The sequence below is a fragment of the Pagrus pagrus genome (assembly GCF_965226575.1).
Source record: "Pagrus pagrus genome assembly, chromosome: 17".
Taxonomy (NCBI): Eukaryota; Metazoa; Chordata; class Actinopteri; order Spariformes; family Sparidae; genus Pagrus; species Pagrus pagrus.
This window is the reverse complement of record NC_140201.1, coordinates 22,011,045-22,030,000: the sequence shown is the minus strand read 5'-3', so window position 1 is coordinate 22,030,000 and position 18,956 is coordinate 22,011,045. Positions and strand designations below refer to the sequence as shown.

The following is an 18,956-nucleotide window of genomic DNA, read 5'->3' as shown; positions in this document are numbered from 1 at the left end:
CTGTGAGACAAAAGGACTGACAGGCAGAACCGACATGAAACTTCATGATTCACACTGTCTGGGTATTACAGCATTTTACAAGTGCTGTTTTGTAGTTTCGGAGTGCCAATTTGCAAGCAACAAATTGCTTATTCTTCATAACAGGTAATTTTTTTTCGTTGCACAAACTGCAGCGCCTCTACCAATCCATCATAACATTGAATGTGTTTATCAGGGAATTTTAAACACGGTTATATTTGAAATGAAACGGTCATAATTAAATAATGTAGTCAAAAATATATAACAATATACCCCCATATACCCCAAACAAATCAGAGAAGTTTAAGGTAAGAATTCAGCAAGTCAGCTTGGCTCTTTACATCAAGAGTTCTGCTCGTCGAAACCTTGTTGTGAAAACTCAGCCAAAGCTTCCATGATATAATCCACACAAATTTGATCTTGTAAGACAGTTGGATTCACCAGATCAAGTGATCTCTCAAATCCACCTTGCCAGGCTTCAGCTATGCGCTTGTGGCTGAACCAACTGGCATCCTTTGAACTACTGGCAGCTACAGGTATGGTTTTGGGGGAGCAGCGACTGCTCGTTTAGAAAACAGTAACAGCGGCTCCTCAAGCCGCTATAGCATCAGTTACATCAGAACTGGAAACTTCATTTTTACTCTTCTCGGTGACGGTGACAGATAGTTTGTCCAATCACCTGTCAAGTTTTTTTTTTTGGCACGTCAGGTCAGCAAAAGACTGTACATGATTGAAAACTGCTATTAAATAATGTGCCTTGCATTTCTGCAACTGTTTGGTGATGCGTTTTATCCCCATAGGTAATTGTTCAAAAGAAGACGAGATGATACTTCCTTCTGTTGCTGGGTTTCACAGCAGAAAATGGATGTGTTCTTTCTAAAACATCAAGCGCAGTCCTTAGGTTTTGTTGTCAGTACTTCAAAATAAAAAGAGAAAGTGCTTTTTCTACTGTCAGACAGGAAGAAATCAATCGTGGACATGACATACACACCAATTTAAGCCACTAGAGTATCTGAAATAGACCAGAATGCATTGCAACCACAAGTTGTTGTATTATGAGTACAAGGTACACCCATGCTACAATCGATATTTAAAGACACCCGTATGTCCACAATGTCCACCATTGTCTGCTGAAATTAATTCTGGGAAACCATAGAAACCATGAAGACGCCGTGGAGAGTGGGGGCCATCAAAAAAATCAGCTCATCACAAATTAAATGGTGAAATCTTCCAGACCAAGCAATTGAAGAGTAACTGAGGGTGGACTACTGTAAGCACATACTGTAGACAGTGTGGTGGACAATGAGGGTGGTAGGCAAAGAAGTGTCGGAAGTCGAAAACAGAAAAATTGCAACATAAATAAGGCATGGGACAGAGGGTATGGCAAAGCGCAGCGTGGGAGCTGTCATGGCCAGTTAAGTGGACAGGCAGCCCTGCTGGAGTTCTGTTATCTGTCTGCTGCAGCAAGCCGACCAGCAGAGGGGGGGGGCTCTGAGGCAGGACACATACTGTGAGGAAGGTTTTCTTATCAGGCCTGTGGGCTCTGTGGACGATCTCACACTCACAAGTCTTTTCATACATACATTATCAGATTGATCATTTCAATTAATTTTTTACGACTTCAACATTTCCCTTTGTCTTATTTCTTTTGCCCTGGATCCAGCTTTTAATCACTGGGTGCTGTTGGCTTTTTTGAGTGTTTCAAGTGCGATACAATAAAGGTTTGGTATGAAGCAGCTTCCAGGGCTTGGCTACAGCTCAGAAAGCTTGTACAGTAGCATTGATTCTGAAACTGTATATGCTTTCAAAAATCTGTTTTATGTCAAGGCCTCTAATTACAGCCTTAGACTTGATGCAAATCAACATTAATGACCCAAAATGATACATTAGCAACAGATACAGCAAGACAGAGTACCTCATTATCAAATAGATGCGCAGGGAAACTTCAGAGGGTCAATTAAATCGTCATCTTAGCATAATAAATAGTTGTCAGGAACCCTGTTCCTACTTCCTGCTCGACAGGTGCCAGAAATACATAATAAGCACGTGTCAGTGTTAACGATCATATGTGAGACAGTATAATCTGGAGCCATTACTCACAAGTGTGCTGCAGGACACACACCCTCAGAGCTGCCTGTGATGGAGGTGGCACTCATAAATAAAACAATACTCATCAGGATAAATGCTCATTAATCAAGGAGGCAACAAGCTTTGTTTTGATTGCCATCTGACTGACTGTTGGTAAATTATACTGAAGGCCCAAATAGTAAAGAAGGAGGAGGAGAAAGTGACAGTCAATAACCTGAGTGTTTACACTGTGACACACACACGTCCACCGTTGGCCGATGTGGAGCTCAGGTGACAGAATCACAGCCCGCGGCTAAGTTCTGACACTGTCACAGATTTGGGGGCAAATTCTCACAATGTCACTGCTGCCAAGACCCCTTCTACACACCGAACATTTAGAAAGCACATGAAGTGATGCAGGCTGGGGGTTGGTGTTCATCTGTAAGCTTGTGGTTTGTGCTTTTTCATCATATTACTGATGTTTTTCTTCAATCAAAACATCTATCATCGACTCTCCCGGCTGGTTAGTGTCAGTCCAGGAGTCCTCCAGAGCTGCACAAAACTCCTCCATTAGTCTTAGATGAGTCTCATGTATTAGGGCCAAGACACACCAAAGCATTTTTATGATAAAATTGGGTTTATTTATCATTTTCACTGTCAGCCTGTCACCATGGCTGAAGGCCAGGCTTGTACCCACCCTCCCCCCATGTAGTCCTCTATATATGCAGGATTAATGATTAACTTATTTAAGATAGTTTGTTTTTCACTAAAAGGGATGTTCACAAAAAATATGCGATGCAATAAAAAGATTTTTATTTTCATCATTTGGCATTGTGAATAGTATAACGGCATGTCTGATCTCATATTTAGCAACAATAAAACGCATAAAAGATCTTATTATTTTGGAAGAACACTATTTTGCACACTTCTATAAGCAGATGCTGCTTTTGTCATTTCGACAGTATAACTGTCATAATTATGGAAGGCACTGCTCCCTTTAATTATACATTTTTTTCTATAAAAGGCAATAAAAAAATATTTATAGTGAACCCTGCCACTGATAAATAAATAACACAATAAATAGACGTACGGTTTGTTTCAGTGCCACATGGTTGGAGACGTTCTCCCTCGGTTTTAGAAAGGCCAACAGAGATTTGCTCACATGTCAGGAAGTGGACGAGTCAGATCATTAACTACTACTTCAGTTTTGTTTTGTATTAGCGTGTAATTAAGACCTAAGAGCTACAATACTGTACACAAAATACACAAAATACTGAGTTGTCTGGTTCTGGTTTCGAAAAACAAAGGCAATGAGTTTGCATGATAAGATAAGGAGATTTCCTCTTCCCCATATTTATTACGTTTTCAGTCCATGAACTGTTTTGAAAATGACAACGGCATCTATGGGCGGTATACCACTTTCAAGGTGGACTGGAAAATTCCAATGAGAAGCTTTTCCGTCGTCTGTTGCAGTGTGGTGGAAGTCTCTGCATTCATCTTGCCAGTTTCAAATAAGTCTTTTATAATATTAGCGTATGGTTCCAGTGCGGCCATGGTGTCGATTCATTGACTTCCAATCACTGCTTGATTCTGGTTATTCAGGCTTTCTGTCACTCTGATCTGTTGGTGGGTGAATTTGCTGCACGCTTACAACAGTTGTACAAGTACAACACACGAAGAAGTCAATAACTTGGGGGTCACACAAATCGGACAAACTAAATATCAGATTCAAGTTCCGACCGTGGCCCGTTTTTTCATTTCCCTTTCTTGATCCGAGCATAAAATTGAAGTGTGAAAAACCAAACCGTTATTTGTTTTTTGGTATCAGATTCATAAACGAATAATGAAATAACCGGTTGTTTTTTCATTTAAGTTCAATCAGTTGAATCATTCAAGAGAACAAGGAAAAACTCCTTTTCGGAAGAAACCTTGGGAGGTCCTACTCAAAGAGGGATCCCCCTCCAGGACGATCAGCTGGTGAGTGCCAAGAGTGTGCTGGTGGTGTTCCCAACTGTTCCCATTCATGAGGTCAGTTTCCTAAGATCTAAACTTGGGAATTATGCAAGTTTATGTAGCTTTAGGCATTTTGCTATTTGTACAGGCTCTTTTCCACCTCCTGTTACTCTCAGGCATCTGGATATTTCCTTAGAAATAGAAAGGAGGTTTTAACCTGTCCTATATCAGGAGTGATGGCTTGGTACAGAACAGATATAAAGCAGGTTGGAGTGAAGCCGATGATGAGATGTTTGGTGCAGGTGTCATGTGATGTAAGACCAGATGTTACAGACTGTTTGAATCTTTTTCTTACTTGCTCTTCTTCTTCATCATCATCATCATCATCTCTTTTCGTCTTCCTGGTCACTGGTCCAGGAAGTAGGTCCTTCTTTGTTTCTGGGACTTCATCGTCCTTGTCACTGTCCTCACTCTTGTAATCCTTGCTGCTGTCATTGTTGTCAGTAAACTCATCACACCACCTGAATCTGTTTCTGCTTATTTGGCCTTCTTCTTCATCATCATCTCTTTTCCTCTTCGTGGTCACTGGTTCAGGAAGTAGGAACTTCTCTTTTTCTGGGACTTCCTCATCGCTGTCATAGCAGCTGTCTGCATCACTGTCTGCAAACTCATCCCACCACATGCTGTCGTCGTCCTCATCTCGAGGCCGTGGCTCTTCTTGCTCAGTAATCTGGTTGATTTTCACATTAATCTCAGCAGGACGGACATTCCTAGCATTCAAACCAATCTCCTTTTAAAGTGCCTGTTTGATGGTTATTAAGTTCAGTATTGCTTTTTTCTGCCTTTTTGAAAACAGATTATTCTGCAGTTTGAGTCTGGTGATGAAAACCAAAATAAAAAATAATGAAAATATTTCAGTGCCCTTGTAACTTGTTTAATACGGGAGTATTACAGAACATCCTGGACGTTCACTTTGCTGAGGTGTGCACTATATAACTGCAAAATCAATATCACTCACCATGACCTTACTAAAAGCTTTTCTATCTATGTCTACTGTACCTCCTGAGGCAAAAGGCCAAAAAAATGTGAATGCAACATGCTTGGGTGTTCAGTCTTGAATCCGTACCTCATGCCCTCTGTAGACTTGTTCTGATAATTGCAGTGGAGCTGTGGTGTGCCCAGCATAGCCTCAGTGAAGACAGCCAGGAAGCCCAGGGTCTCCACGAACAGCGCAGAGTCCAGGAGGAGGTAGGTGATGTAAGCCGCCACCAGCGTGAAGGCCAGCACGCACTGCAAGTAGTCCACGAAGTGAGTCCACGACCAGAAGTGGCTCCAGTCAAAGTCTGTAGGTGCACAACATAGGGAAAACACGAATGAGTCCACAGAAATGAATATTTTTTAACAACTAGCCACTCAGGGGAGAGCAGTTCCAGCTGGCCAACACTGGCACAGCAACAGAAACATTACTTGATGTGCACTGATCCTGTAACAATAAAGACGGTGAGTTCTGAAAAAGAGACAGGAAAGCACTTTTTCACACATCACAGGAAAGACTTTCATTCCAAAGTGAATTTGGGGAATAAACAAACTTCTCCAAAGTTTGTGTTCCCGAGAGGATGCAATATTCATTACCGCCAAAAGCACCTAAGTTGTGGTGATGTCCCAACCGAACAAACAAAACAACAATATGACAATGAGTTTGCTATTTAAAGGGGCAGTCCACATTTTTTTTACACATATGGGTGAAAATAACCATGATGATATGACCCAGGTGGTCTCAACTCGGTTTGGAAACAAAACATTCATAAAAGAAGTGCTTTTCCAGGGAGTTTTCTCGGCTTTAAAGCCAATTTGACATAATGACCTAACTGTGCGATTACAGTGTCACATGATGCACACCGGCCAAAAAGAGACTTCTTCCCATACGCTTACATTGTGAAAGAAGTGGCTGTAAAATGGTGGATATATTTCTTTTAGCTTCACAGCCCCCCCAACATGACTCAGAATTTGATCCATCTAGAGTCTCCAGTCTAGAAGAGCTGCATGATTAAATCATCTGCTGTAGAAAAAATGACTTCAGATTTGCTTAAATGTAGTTTAAATTCCAGGTGAGCTGGTCAGCTGAGACTCTTTTACACTTACATGCAATCAAACTTTTCTCGCTCCCCTCACTTCACATAATTATCTATCAATCCTGTTTGTTCTTTTTTGGACAGTATAATAAAAAGAATCAAAACCCTATTATTGTGAACATGTTTAACTGACTTCACACTTGAGCTGCGAATTTTCACATGACTCCCACCACCCCTTCTCATCTTCAGAAAGAAACTATATGTCACTGCCACAAATAGGCCGTCGGCACTGCACGTGATGTAGACTCATTCTCATTCAGGTTCTCGCAAAAACAGAAGCTTTTAACTTCAGGGTCTTCAGGGAGGAAGCTCTGTGAGAAGGAATGACGGTGGTAAAAAAGCCCCGAGGGAGGATGACAGTCAGCCAAGGTTATAGTATTTCCACACGGCAGTAATGGGCTGGGTGAGAATATGGAAAGTGATGAATGATTAAAGCCCAGTTTTCTGCCCTGGCACCTCTCGTGTGCCTTCTTTCTCCAAGGAAATGATTAGATACAGATTCTGCGCACAACACTGACTTTCTGTAATATGCAACAGAACCAACACTAATCACACTGTGATAATATTCTCAAATTGTCATTTGCCTCAGGCACCACTCTAACTATAGCTGATGAGGGAAACAGGTAAGCCTACAATAAGCCACGTAGGACATTTTTACTTCTAATTCCTTCCACACAGTCAACTCATCTTTATGGTATGAGCTGCTAAAAGGCACAGATACAGCATAGCTGCTGGTTTAATGCGCGAACAGAGGACATTAAAAGAGTTTATCATGAAAATCTAATCACGGCTGAGAGCAGAAGATGTTTCTGCGCTGCTGTATCTTAAATGGGATTTCTACAAGCCTCAAATGCAATAGAGCCGATTCATTTAATCACGTTTAAATGAGGCTCGCTTTATCTAAGGGGCACATCTTAGCATTCTACAGAGGCCGACTGTATAGGCCAGTATAGGCCTCCAGAGAAGGGCCTATGCAGTAGATGAGACAAAACAGAAAAAGGAAAAAGAAATCAAAGCATTGTTCGGAATAACTACACCACTTTATACCATGCTAAAATAAACAAACCAGCTATTTTTCAAGACTGTCAGATGATTAAATCATAAGTGGAGGGATAGAAGCGTCTATGACATTTGGGTTTATGATTTAATGGAATATCGTTTCATAAGAAAATGAATGGTGGGTGATTCTGACATTTAGATGGCATTTCTACATGAATGCTCATGGCAGGCATGTTTGTGAGCAAGGTAACCTGCTAAAACGAGCCAAGCCAATTGTTCCTTTCTCAGACAAGTTAAACAAATCCTCTAAATGTAACCACGTATACCTCAAAGGGCTTTCTGTCAGCCCACCACACACTCCATACACCAAGATTTACTACGGCGTACAGTATGTAACAAAAGACAAGCAAACTGTTCTTAAAAGGTTTAACAGGGTGCGTATTTCTGTTCGGAGTATAATCAGCACTAAGAATATCCTTTGAGAGCTGTTATGTGTACTGTTAAGCACTGTGCTATTCTGTAGGTGTTGTGGCTGCAGATGCCTGGTGAGGCTGTGGAGCCCTGCTGGCATCAGAGCCAGAGGGCTGTGAATCTGGGCCAAGTAGCACCAGGCTGGCGCGGCCTGATAACAGCCAAACACAGAGGGAAGCAATCAGGGGCAATAGAGCAGCGCTCAATACCAACCTGGCTGCTCGAGCCGTGCACAGCTTCACATTAAACACAGAACCGAATGTATGATACATGTTATATACGGCTCCAAGTGATGATGCGGCTGGCTTTGGTAGTATAACAGACACATACAGACAGAGTTGGCAGGAGCCGTGGAAACAATTACAGTGTTACGTACTGTTAGCTAGCTAACAGCATGTTCAACCTCAGCAGACTTCTGGAATAAAGACCAAGAGTAAAACACAAAACAGTGTCACACGTGAACAAATTAGCATTAACACATTCATTCAACAGTGTAAAGACCCTAAATAGCATCCAAAACAGCTAAAAGAAAAGGGAGTACTAGAGTTGTCAGGTGGCCAAAAACACAACACAGAACGAATGCTAACGTTGGTCTGTGCCTGCTCAATGTGTAAATAAGCACCTGTCTGCTAACATGTTAGCTGTAACAACGCCACCTCATTTGTTAGCTTGTTTTAACAAATGGTATAGTCAAGTATAAAGTATAGCTTTCCTTTTTCTTACCTTCTTGAATTTCACTTTACAACACATCACCCTTTATTTGCTCTAAATTTTGCCAATAATCGAATACCCTAAAATTTAGGAAATAATCGCAAAGACTGCACGGCTGTATCTACAAGATTTCTCTTTCAGTTTTTAAAATAAAAACATTACGAATGTTTTTAAACTTTTTTTTTTCTTCGTCTCTGTTATTGGTAATGTGGGAAATGTCCTCAGTGGCTGTGCAGCTAGCTGACTCTGCCTGGACTGGATTGGGAGAGCACTGGGAGATTGTTGGTGTTCTCACCACTACCACACAGGCTCTGGATCTCTGGGAGGAGGAGGTTTTCAGGCCTAAAACAGGGAATGCTGATGAGGAGAATGGGCACCAGAGCTGATAACGGAGCCAGGCCCAGCGGCCTCTACGGATATCAGGGCCGGAGGAGAGGAGCTCAATGGAGGAAGAAGAGAAAAAGAGTCACCAAGCAACAGACCAAACTACAGGACAAAAATTGGCCAGGGACTTTGCAAAGAGCAGAAAACCTTTCTTAAGAACACCTCTGGCTCTGACAAAAAAAACTTGATTATGACGTGCATTTCAATTATTTGTGCCTTCCCTGTCTCTGCCTCATGTTTTGGTAATGACACTCTTTCGTGCCAGTGCTGCAGTGTCATCATCTCTTAATCCTGTGTGTGTGCAGGCTTTGAAGATGCACACAAATCTGCTGTCAATTCTGAGCTGCAGCAAAAATGTACAAACAGCATCTTGAAGGCAGATCAGTGTGTCGCACGGTTTCACGCTGACCACTATGAGATGTTTATCGCAGTACCGTACCTCCGCCATATCCTGCCACACACCCTCTCTTGCTGTGCCACTTGTGTTCCCTGGGGCGTCCTCCTCTGCGCCTTTAATCCCTGTGCTGTGTGGCAGCCGCAGCAGCACTGTGTGGGAACAGACTGGAGCTACATACAATAAGACTCACTCTGGTGGCCAAACGTCTTGTGCACAGCTCGGTTTGAAGTCCCACAGAGTTGCGGTACATGTGTGGGTGAATCGGGCCAGAGCTTGTTTACCAGCTGCTCCTTGAAAAGTTTAGTTAGGCTCTGGATACGTCAATGGGGTAGTTGAAATAATGACTTGCTGTCACTCAAAAGCACTCGTGGGAGAAGCAGGAACATTATTGTTAGAGACAGCCTGGGAAAGTGAACCTCAGATTTTAACACGCTTCATTTTCTGAATTTAAGACACGGAGCTATTTCACAGTGACTAATAGGATTTCACTGGCAAGCCAAAGCACAGCAACTTTTCTGCCCTGACACTTTAAACTACATGCTACACCTCTTCTTTAAAAAAGGACTGAGGTTGAAAGTTAGGCCTCTACCTGCCCTTAGGGAGCGGATAACTGCACCTGCAGGAGCAGGTGATTTATTATAAGCTGACAAACCCAATGAAGCTACAGGTAGAGATCCCCCACGGGACCAGAGTGAGCAATGAGCCATGACCAACACTAGAAAGAAATGGAAATCTGTTGTATTGCCATGTAGCTCTGTGGTACTGTATCGCTCAATCACTGTGACATGATCAAGATATCATGAAATGCTTCCTGATTCGTGTTTTAAGCAAACCACAACCAGGCAATTTAACTTTTGCAAGTGGGAAATTTTATATAAAAAGGGGTTTCTTTTGTCTCCGGTGTTGTGTCAAAGTCTGTTCCCTTGTTGTTATGCGTCTCCCCTTACCACCAGGCCATAAACCATCATTCTTCCTACTAGATTAATAAAGTCAAAACCTGTCTACTTATTAATAGAACCAGGGGCTCAACTCTTCCTTTTCATAGCACTGAGGTTTCTAGGTCAAACTGGGATTCTAACAGTTGTAGTCGTTATGATTCTAATGTTTGCAACATTGGCGCCAACAGTCATATCACAGGGAAACACTGGGATGGAGAAATGGGGGGTGGCGATTTAAAAGTTGTCTATTTCCGCTTTAAGATTAAGCTGTAACTGATTGAGAATGTGGCTGTGACAAAACAGAGCGACTGCCTCTAAGGAACACACAGGCGAGCTCCCCCGCAGTCTGAAACCACAGACGGCCTAAAGTTTGCATACAGGAATTTTCAATCATGGAGCAGAGCCCTGTTTGACGGCTTGCTCGCTGACACAAATTCATTTATATGCGGCTGGTGATTTTGAAAAATTCAATCAGAGTTTCCTCTGTCAGGTCTTCAAAAATAACCAACAGTAAAGTTTGACTCAGGCACACATTAGACAAAGTGAAACTTTCCCCACTGTCATAACTTTTTCGACAAATATTCGATCTTACTTTCTCTTTCCAAACCCTTTTACCTCCACCTGAGTGATCGCCAGCATCTGGGATTCCGACACAGCCAAACGATCTGATCTTTTAATCTCCTTAAAGGATTGTAGCAGGCAGTCTTCCGTATAAATCACCCTGAGCTGCTATTACACCAGGATTTCTTCTGTCTGAGAAGTTGAACTACACAGCCTTCAACAGAGGACGTACTGTACCGCACAGATGTGGCCAGTTGTGTGAGTGTAGTCGCGGCACCACAGGCGTACTTTGAACCTTTGTGCGCTCTCACTTACATGATATTATCTCAGCAAATGACACATTGTTAAGCACAATGTCTCGACATGTAATGTTCACAGCCACTGACATCTATTATACTCCAGCTTTATTTAGGCGTCCTTGGAAGTTCTGTGATTTTCTTTCTGAGCGCAAGTATCCAGCTGTGAGACAGAAGTGCCTGGTGTTATAATGACGCTGTGCTGCAATGGATCCAATATGTTCTATAATGAGGGCTAGAGGACATAAAGGAATCCAACTGTACAATCAGAGAAATGTACACATTGAGAATTCATCCGGCTGACTAACACTATGGTGAGTCACAGCAGAAAGCTACAGTGTGAGCCTGTTCCACCCCACAGCTGCACGCTCACACCAGTTTGGTGCTATATGTTATACTGTTAGCTCTATAATTTGCTTTTCCATCGCTGCATCAGCCCAGACACCGACCACACTTTCTCCAGGCCTCAAAGTGTTGCCGCGTGTCTAACCAATACACAGCTCCGCTTCACTTTTTCATTCCTCCCTCCCTCTACCTAGGTGTGTTCATGCCTCCATCAATAGCAGACTATAACATGCTTACGCTTGATATTTACACTGGCAGATCAATGAGCGGGCGCAGACCAGCAAAGCTGCGATCAAAGAACATGGCCTTCTGTCAGTTCTAATGATGCTTGGCAGAGCTTGCTGATCGATGACCGTTCATAGAGAATCGAGCCCCTGGAGCTGAACAGCTAGGTTCAACATGTGGGCAAAAACAGCTGATGCCAGATGTCTGAAACAGACAGACAGGCTGAACCACAGAAAGCCGTAATGATGGTGAAAAGTGGTTCTGCTCCTCTGCTCCTGCTTTTCTCAAAACAATCGAAAACCTCCAATAAAAGGGAACAAAATAGCACTTCAATACCCAGTCATCTAGTGTGCATTAGTCAGTCCCAAGAGGAGGATTTTTTATATATTACAACACACCGAGCCAAGAGAACAAGTGCCTTTTCACATCATACACATACATTGTTTCCTACTGCCATCTAGTGTCCTCATCGGGAACAACAACAGCTGTGTCCTTATTCCAAAGTGCATACTTATTGTGTATAGTGTGAAATCAATATAGTTTGCAGTTTCGCTCAAGCGGTGTCAAGCATCATCAGTGATCAACCAAACTGCAACTTTAGAATGCCACTGTCAATTAAACTTCAACAAAAAAGTGTAACGTTTGTGTCCATGTTTCCCAGAGCAGATGCAGTGGGACACATTTAGATCGGAAGCCGGGAAGGGTTTACTTTTAGTGCAACTGAGAAGGCCACTTAAATGAGTGGAAAACCACATCCCGGTATTGCGCATGTTGGCTTACTGGGACATTTAAATAAAGTGGAGCCATTGCTAATGTTATGAATAACACCTGTGTTTTCCCTACAGTGAAAAGTCCAAAAATCTGAAGTATAAAGGCCTGTGAGCAGCTGATGGAGAACACGTGACTGTGAGAAAACATAACATTTTGACAGTTTGAAGCCATCGTGAGTCAGTTCTGTAGTACTCTCTATGTTTTTCTCTGTCTTTTTAAGTCATTAAGAAAAGACCATAACCAACAAATGCATTAGTCTGTCTCAAGTTACCGTCATACTTCCCAACCAATGTGTGCTGTGCCACTCAACCCCAACCCCATGTGCTGCTACTGAAAATTTAAATCTTTAAAAACAAGGGGCCACATACATATAGTTCCACTTTTTAAAACCAATAATTGATTTCCCAAAACAGCTGGGAACTGTAGTTTTCAGCAAATATTACACAAACAAAGAAAATGTAAATTTTCTGGGGACTTTTTTCAGCTGCAGACTAATATGTATTTACTGCACGTGTAAGTATGTATAGCAGCAAGACGATGTGTGTGGGCCTGACTTAAAAATAGACTTCTTATGAAGGAACATGTCTTTTGGCCAGTGCAACAGTGTAGCTCATTGATACGTTATCGTTTTTGGACAACAATGGAGCTCTATGGCACGGTTGAAGATATATAAAGCTTTGGATACACAGACAATTCAATTCATTCACTGTTGTTTTTTTGTTCTTGTTGACAGTAACAAAAACACAGAGAACATCATCAGCCTTAACCTTGAATTAGGTACCAGCAAACTGTATGTTTGACCTCGTTATCGTCTCAGGAAGCTTGAAATTATGCAAGATGTCTGGAGATACTGACAAACCCTTTCAACAAGATCAAACTATAGATGGAAAAAAGACAAAATCTGCCTCAATGCATAGCTGCCTACACACACACACGCACACATGCGCACACACACACACCCTGATATCAACAAGCAGTTTTTCTCCTTTTGAATCTGCAGCTGTGACATATCCATCATAAAAGCGGCATTGTGCTGAAACCAAACTTGTAGTTCAAAGAACGATGGGAAAAAAGACGATGAGAAGACAACATCAATTAAATGTCATTAGCATTTGACTTTGCATAAATCAGCCATTAACAAAGATGCTTTACATTCACAAAAGAGAAACAGCATGCACCAGTTAATGGGTCATTAAACACACACACAAACACATTTGGATTGAGATATCAATCATTTCAAATCTCAAAAACAAAAGTTAGAAAAGTTAGAAGATGTCAGTATGTGGCTTAAAACTGTACTATCAACATGTTAGTCGTTGTAAATCCCTGATAACTAATAACTAGTCTATATAAGGTCAGAATACATGATAACTTAGTTGTAAGTACTATTAATACATGCAAAATCACATCCACACAGCTTTATCAGTGAAAGCTGACCCTTCATTTGAAGTGAAGGTGTGAGGTCTAACATGCATCAAAAGCATCACAGCAGTGGCCACAATGGACGGACAGTAAATACGATCAATGAGTCAAACATATAGATGCAACATCAGGACTACATGCGGGTGAAATGGGCTCATGCTTCATCCAAACACTCGGTGGTGGGTGGTGTTAGTCATCAGTTAGTGTTGGCTGAGCTGGAGGAAGAGCCACAGCGGGGCGTCATGCATGAGACACAGAGATGGAGAGGCAGATGAACTACAACTGATGTTTCATGGCAGACACAGTAAGTTGTGTACATACCCAGAAAGATCCTCTTAGGGATTCTGATCTCCTCGTCCTTACTGTCTGTTGCTACAGACACAAAAATAAGGGAAGAACACAGGGAAAGAAAAAAGAGCTTGGTTTTCTTCTTTTTGACAGCAAAGCCAGAGGTTAACCGTGATGTGTCAGGTTACTGTACTACGGCATGACTTTGTAATACTGTGAGACAGTCAGCCAGACTTCAGATCATTGTGAGTAATCAGTGACACTGCAAAGTGTCTGATTCCCTGAGTTATAGAGTATCCTTGGTGCCTTTGCACATTAAAAGGCCCATAATAAATATTCTCTTAATCAGCTTCTTACTATCAGTGATGTGGTCTGACACAGAGAGACAATTTTTCCCCAAATAATTACCATACATTTTTTTTTTTCATTAGTGTATAATGACCTTAATATACGAGTTGTTGTGTTCCCATTGCCTAAAATGAGCCCTTTGTATTTACAGACAGAATGGGTGCTGTTCTACAGATCCTGCCCAAACCACCAGGAACATCTCTTCGCTTTGAGGCTGATTAGACATAGTGGTCAAGCTGTGTAATTACAATGTCACATGATGCACACTGACCCAAAAGGCTTTTTTCCTATAAGCTTTTATTGTGAAAGAGCGGCTGTAAAGCATCACAGCCACCGTGAAATGACCCATTTTATTATCAGAATTTGATCCTTGCAGTCCAATAACATTTTGAAAGCCTAGAAGAGATGCATGATTAAATTATTTTATCCACACTCAAGTTAAAAGCAGGGCTAAGCCAAGTTAGCCGCTGGGCAAACGGAAGTCTGCCCATGCTCCATCTGCCCCCCAATGCAGAAGATCTGGGTGATATTATACCTGGGAAGTCAGACTTTTTTGGTTTCATGCATCAATGGACAAGCCAAACTTTAGCTTTATGCTACTTTAGCACCAACCGTAGTTTCTCCTACATGCTCGGATGGTCATTGTTGGTTAAAGCACACCCACACAGTCCTACTAAGACAGATTTGCCAAGTTTTATTTTTAACTTTGATTTTTGCTTTTTAAGTCATGACCATTTAAACATATTGAGAAAAATTTAAGATTTGAAAAGGCAACAAGCAATGACATTTGTAAAATACACATTTGAACATTGACTTTAAGAAGTTATTGCAAATAATCATGTTTAAGTCTACAACTTATCATTCCTGTACGTTGGTTTTGTCTGGATTAGACAAACAAGACATTCTGTGATTATTATTATTAAGTGTGAGAGGTTTTGTTAACTTCTGATGGATAGCTCTTTTGCCTCTTCTTTAAGTTGGGCTGTTATAGAAGTTTTGAAATGTCTGTGTATATATATATATATATATATAAAATCATAACTGTATAACGTGTCCAAACTGATTTGTACAAAGTGAATACAACAATATCTAACAAGACAGAACCTTAGAGCTGAATAATAGAAAGTTCAGCAATCTGTTACATCCATCGGGAGCTGTCTGGGAAATGAATTTTTCAACGCTGGACATTTTTCCTGGCCCACTGGTTGTCAAGATGGCCAACTGGCCTGAGGCTCCATCCTTTCCTCTTTGAATGCAGACTACAGTTTGAATGCTTTCTGTGCTGGATTCCACAGTTTTCACTCCCTGTATTTTCTCATGTGATACTGGGCCTGGGGACATTAAATGTTGGTATTCAAGTGTCCTGCCCTGCCCTGTCTTCAGGCAGCCACATGGCAGACAGAGCTGAGCAGTCCTGGAGCAGGAGTACACTACAGTATGCCTGTATGGAAAACTCCAGCACTGCATTCAACACGTGATACACAGAGGGCTGTTCTTTGTTCGTTTGTGTACACATGGATGCTCATAAAACGACAGGATGTAAGGTACTGAATAACTTAATAGGGCTGTTGGGAAAGACGCAATCTGTTTCCAGGAACACCTCAAGTTACTGCAAATGGCAGTAAGCTGTATACTGTTGACATTTAGAATTTTTCTCTTCATCTGGGTAGCACTTGATAATAAACACCTTTAGCAAATGGCAACTGTATTGTTAATCAAACATTAGTTTATAGTTATGTGATTGCCAACAAACGATAAAAAGCTTTATAGACCGTTTAATAACTAACTGTGATAAAAAAACATTTATAAATATCAGTTGCAATAATAGTAAATCACGTAATGTTAAAGATGAACTACACAGTATTCATTAACATTTACAAAGTATTATATATATATATATATTTTTTTTTTAAATTAACTGGTTTATAAAATATTTCATTGTTTGTTTACAGTGAAATAACTATTAACTAAAGTTTAATTAACTATAATTGTATAATTTATTGATGATGGTGATATAAGGTGTTACTCTAAAGATTAGTATTAAGAGAATAGTAAAATATGCCCTTCAAAATAAAATAGTTAAAACTATATTTCCCTTACTAAACGTATTACTTCTACTGTTAGAAGATGGTCGATCATGAATATTCGTATTTGACCAATACATTAGGCCTTTATCAGCTTTTTAAAACAGGTACCTGTGGTCTTTTAATTAAAATGATAACAGTAAAAAGAAAATATTTTCATTTGTGGGCCAGTGTTTTCTTCTTAAGAAGGCTGGTTTTTGGGATTAAGTTTGGAGTCATTTATTAACAAACACATCCTGCATGTCATGTCACAGGCAACACACTTCAGTCTAGTTAAAGGGCAAAGTTCACCTCTGATCATGGTTTGCAACACTTGCAAAGTTTAAAACCAGGATTTTATGCATTAAAACATTACCAATTTAAGGAGTGGCTCTGAGGTCACTCACACTGAGGGCTAAGGAGACCTGTACACAATGCTCACACACTCAAGCACATTCATTCACACACACTTACACTTCTCTATGCACCTGCCTACACACATCCACTCAGATATTTTTACACTCTCACACTGGATCACATCTCTATCACACGTCCTCTCATATTCACTCCCACACACTCACTCTTTATTGGCATGTAACATTTGAAGCGGCACGTAAAAGCACACTCTTTCTTTATCTGCAATGTAAAGAGGCCCCGCAGAGGGTTTCTGACCTATGAATGAGCGCCTTTTGGTGTTGAGTTCAGTGGCCATGCGGACGTTGGTGCACAGGTTCAGCATGATGAGCATGGTGGCGATCATGATGATGCTCTGCCACAGCAGCAGCGTCTCGAAGTAGCGGCCAAACCTGATGGGAAAAAAACACAGAAGAATGTGTGAACTTACTATGTCACATGTAGCAGGCATGATTAGAGTCAAAGCTTAAGCACCAGGAGCAGCACACAGGCTTGCTTTTCAAGGGCTCTTAGTACATGTGCCGCAGCAATGAGAGACCATGATGGGATCAGCCACTTCAGATTAGATGCACACAGTTAAGTGAAAACTACTCAGTTTGATGTCTTGAACAGGTTTTCAGACCTCTTGTTTGTTATGTCTTAGTACTCCAGTTTAACTTTAAGACCTTTCATGAGTAATTAGTTATATCTGCTATCCAGGGAACTTTTATCAGGGGTACATTCTTTTTGTAGTTCTTTTTTGGTCATACATTGAGTCCACCAGGTGGACACCAATGAGAACTAAATCTTCAGTTTCAATGCAATGGAAGCTCCTAAGATGTTTTCCTTTAAGCCGAATTTCAGAGAATATTCTGCTGATTATTGAACATCTCATTACTTGTTCCACGATCAAATCAAATTTGGCTCATAAGCAAAAGAGAGTTAAATTGACTGATTATTAAATGGAGTTTTGTTGTAATACAACAGAGAGGGAATAACTCGTTACCTGAAGAGTATCCTCAGGATGTTTGCCACCAGGAGGACCAGGCACACATAGGTGGAGAACCCCTCTGCATTCTGGGTCCTGCGGATGTCTCTGTACTGGGGGATGTAGGGCACAACCCCACCAAACACCATGGCACCAGCAGCCACCCACGACACCAGGCTGTTAAACACAGTCACAATCTGTTCAAACAGCTCATCATCCATGTTCAGCAGCTCAGCAGTCCAACAACCTGGCCAAGAAGTTGTGAAGTGATGTCAGCTGGCTGTCACTGCCTCAGTGGAGACTACGATGAGGTGTTTCCCCTCTGCTGGATCCTTGGAACGAGTTTGACAGCGTAACAAGACAAACATCCGTGAGTTTCCTGCATAATCCTCACACGGACAAAGAAGCAGCTACTGCCACGCCATCACAAGCCGAGCAGTGAATCCGAAACGACGACCCCGGGGGGGCTAACGATACAGTAACATCTGAGAACAGTCCAAACAGTGAGAACATTAATGTGTTAGCTACTGTAACAACGGAACAACAGTGCTTACTACAGGAAGCGGCGGTATTAGCTGTAAAAGAGACGACCGAAGATGCTAATCTGCTCAAAACGTCCCAATTCTCTGATTCAACTCTTCTGTTGATGCTAGCTGGCGTTGTTTTGAAAAGCTGCACCGAACTCACGAGAAGAAACTCCCAGTTTTCCTGAAATAGTATAAAAAGCCCTTGAACTGTGCAGGAAAATTAAAACAAACAGCATTTTTTGTGTCCAGGGTTCTTATATCATAGTAGTTTGTTCGGCAACTGGCCCATATCCAGTGTATTTCTGTTATATGGTCGAGCCCACACTTCCTGAAACGTCACAGGTCACGCGTTATGACAAAGATGTTTGATTCAGTCAAGATAGTTCACGCACCACCTCAAACTGTTGTGTGGGTGGTCTGCAGCTCAAGGCAAGGATTTCTGAACTTACAGTCTGACTGTGTGAGCAGTTTGGAAAAGTATGGAGAGCAAAGGGGTATTTCTTTTACAAAAAATTGATATCATCAGTGATACACATGATTAAATATGTGCTTAAATGTACCACAAGGGACTTTTAACTGGCTAGGAAACCGGCTCAATTTAATACTGATGCCTCTATGTAACATCAGGACCATCAGGAGGAATATTGGCTATTTATATT

The 18,956-nt window shown here is 41.4% G+C and overlaps 1 protein-coding gene across 2 annotated transcripts in view; it reads right to left on the bottom strand.

Annotated features, from left to right (window-relative positions):
* slc66a2 (solute carrier family 66 member 2) overlaps nucleotides 1-18,609 on the bottom strand; it is a 32,824-nt gene extending 14,215 nt beyond the window's left edge. The window contains exons 1-4 of one of the 2 annotated variants that reach the window (XM_084378603.1): nucleotides 17,789-18,609; nucleotides 17,062-17,195; nucleotides 14,012-14,062; nucleotides 5,165-5,381 (exon numbers count right to left, since the gene is read on the bottom strand). In XM_084378603.1, coding sequence (XP_084234729.1) covers nucleotides 5,165-5,381; nucleotides 14,012-14,062; nucleotides 17,062-17,195; nucleotides 17,789-17,991 — 605 coding nt within the window. In that variant the 5' untranslated portion in view covers nucleotides 17,992-18,609. The remainder of the gene's footprint in view (nucleotides 1-5,164; nucleotides 5,382-14,011; nucleotides 14,063-17,061; nucleotides 17,196-17,788) is intronic. The other variant, XM_084378604.1, reaches the window with a different exon arrangement.
* Between the last annotated feature and the right edge of the window lie 347 nt (nucleotides 18,610-18,956).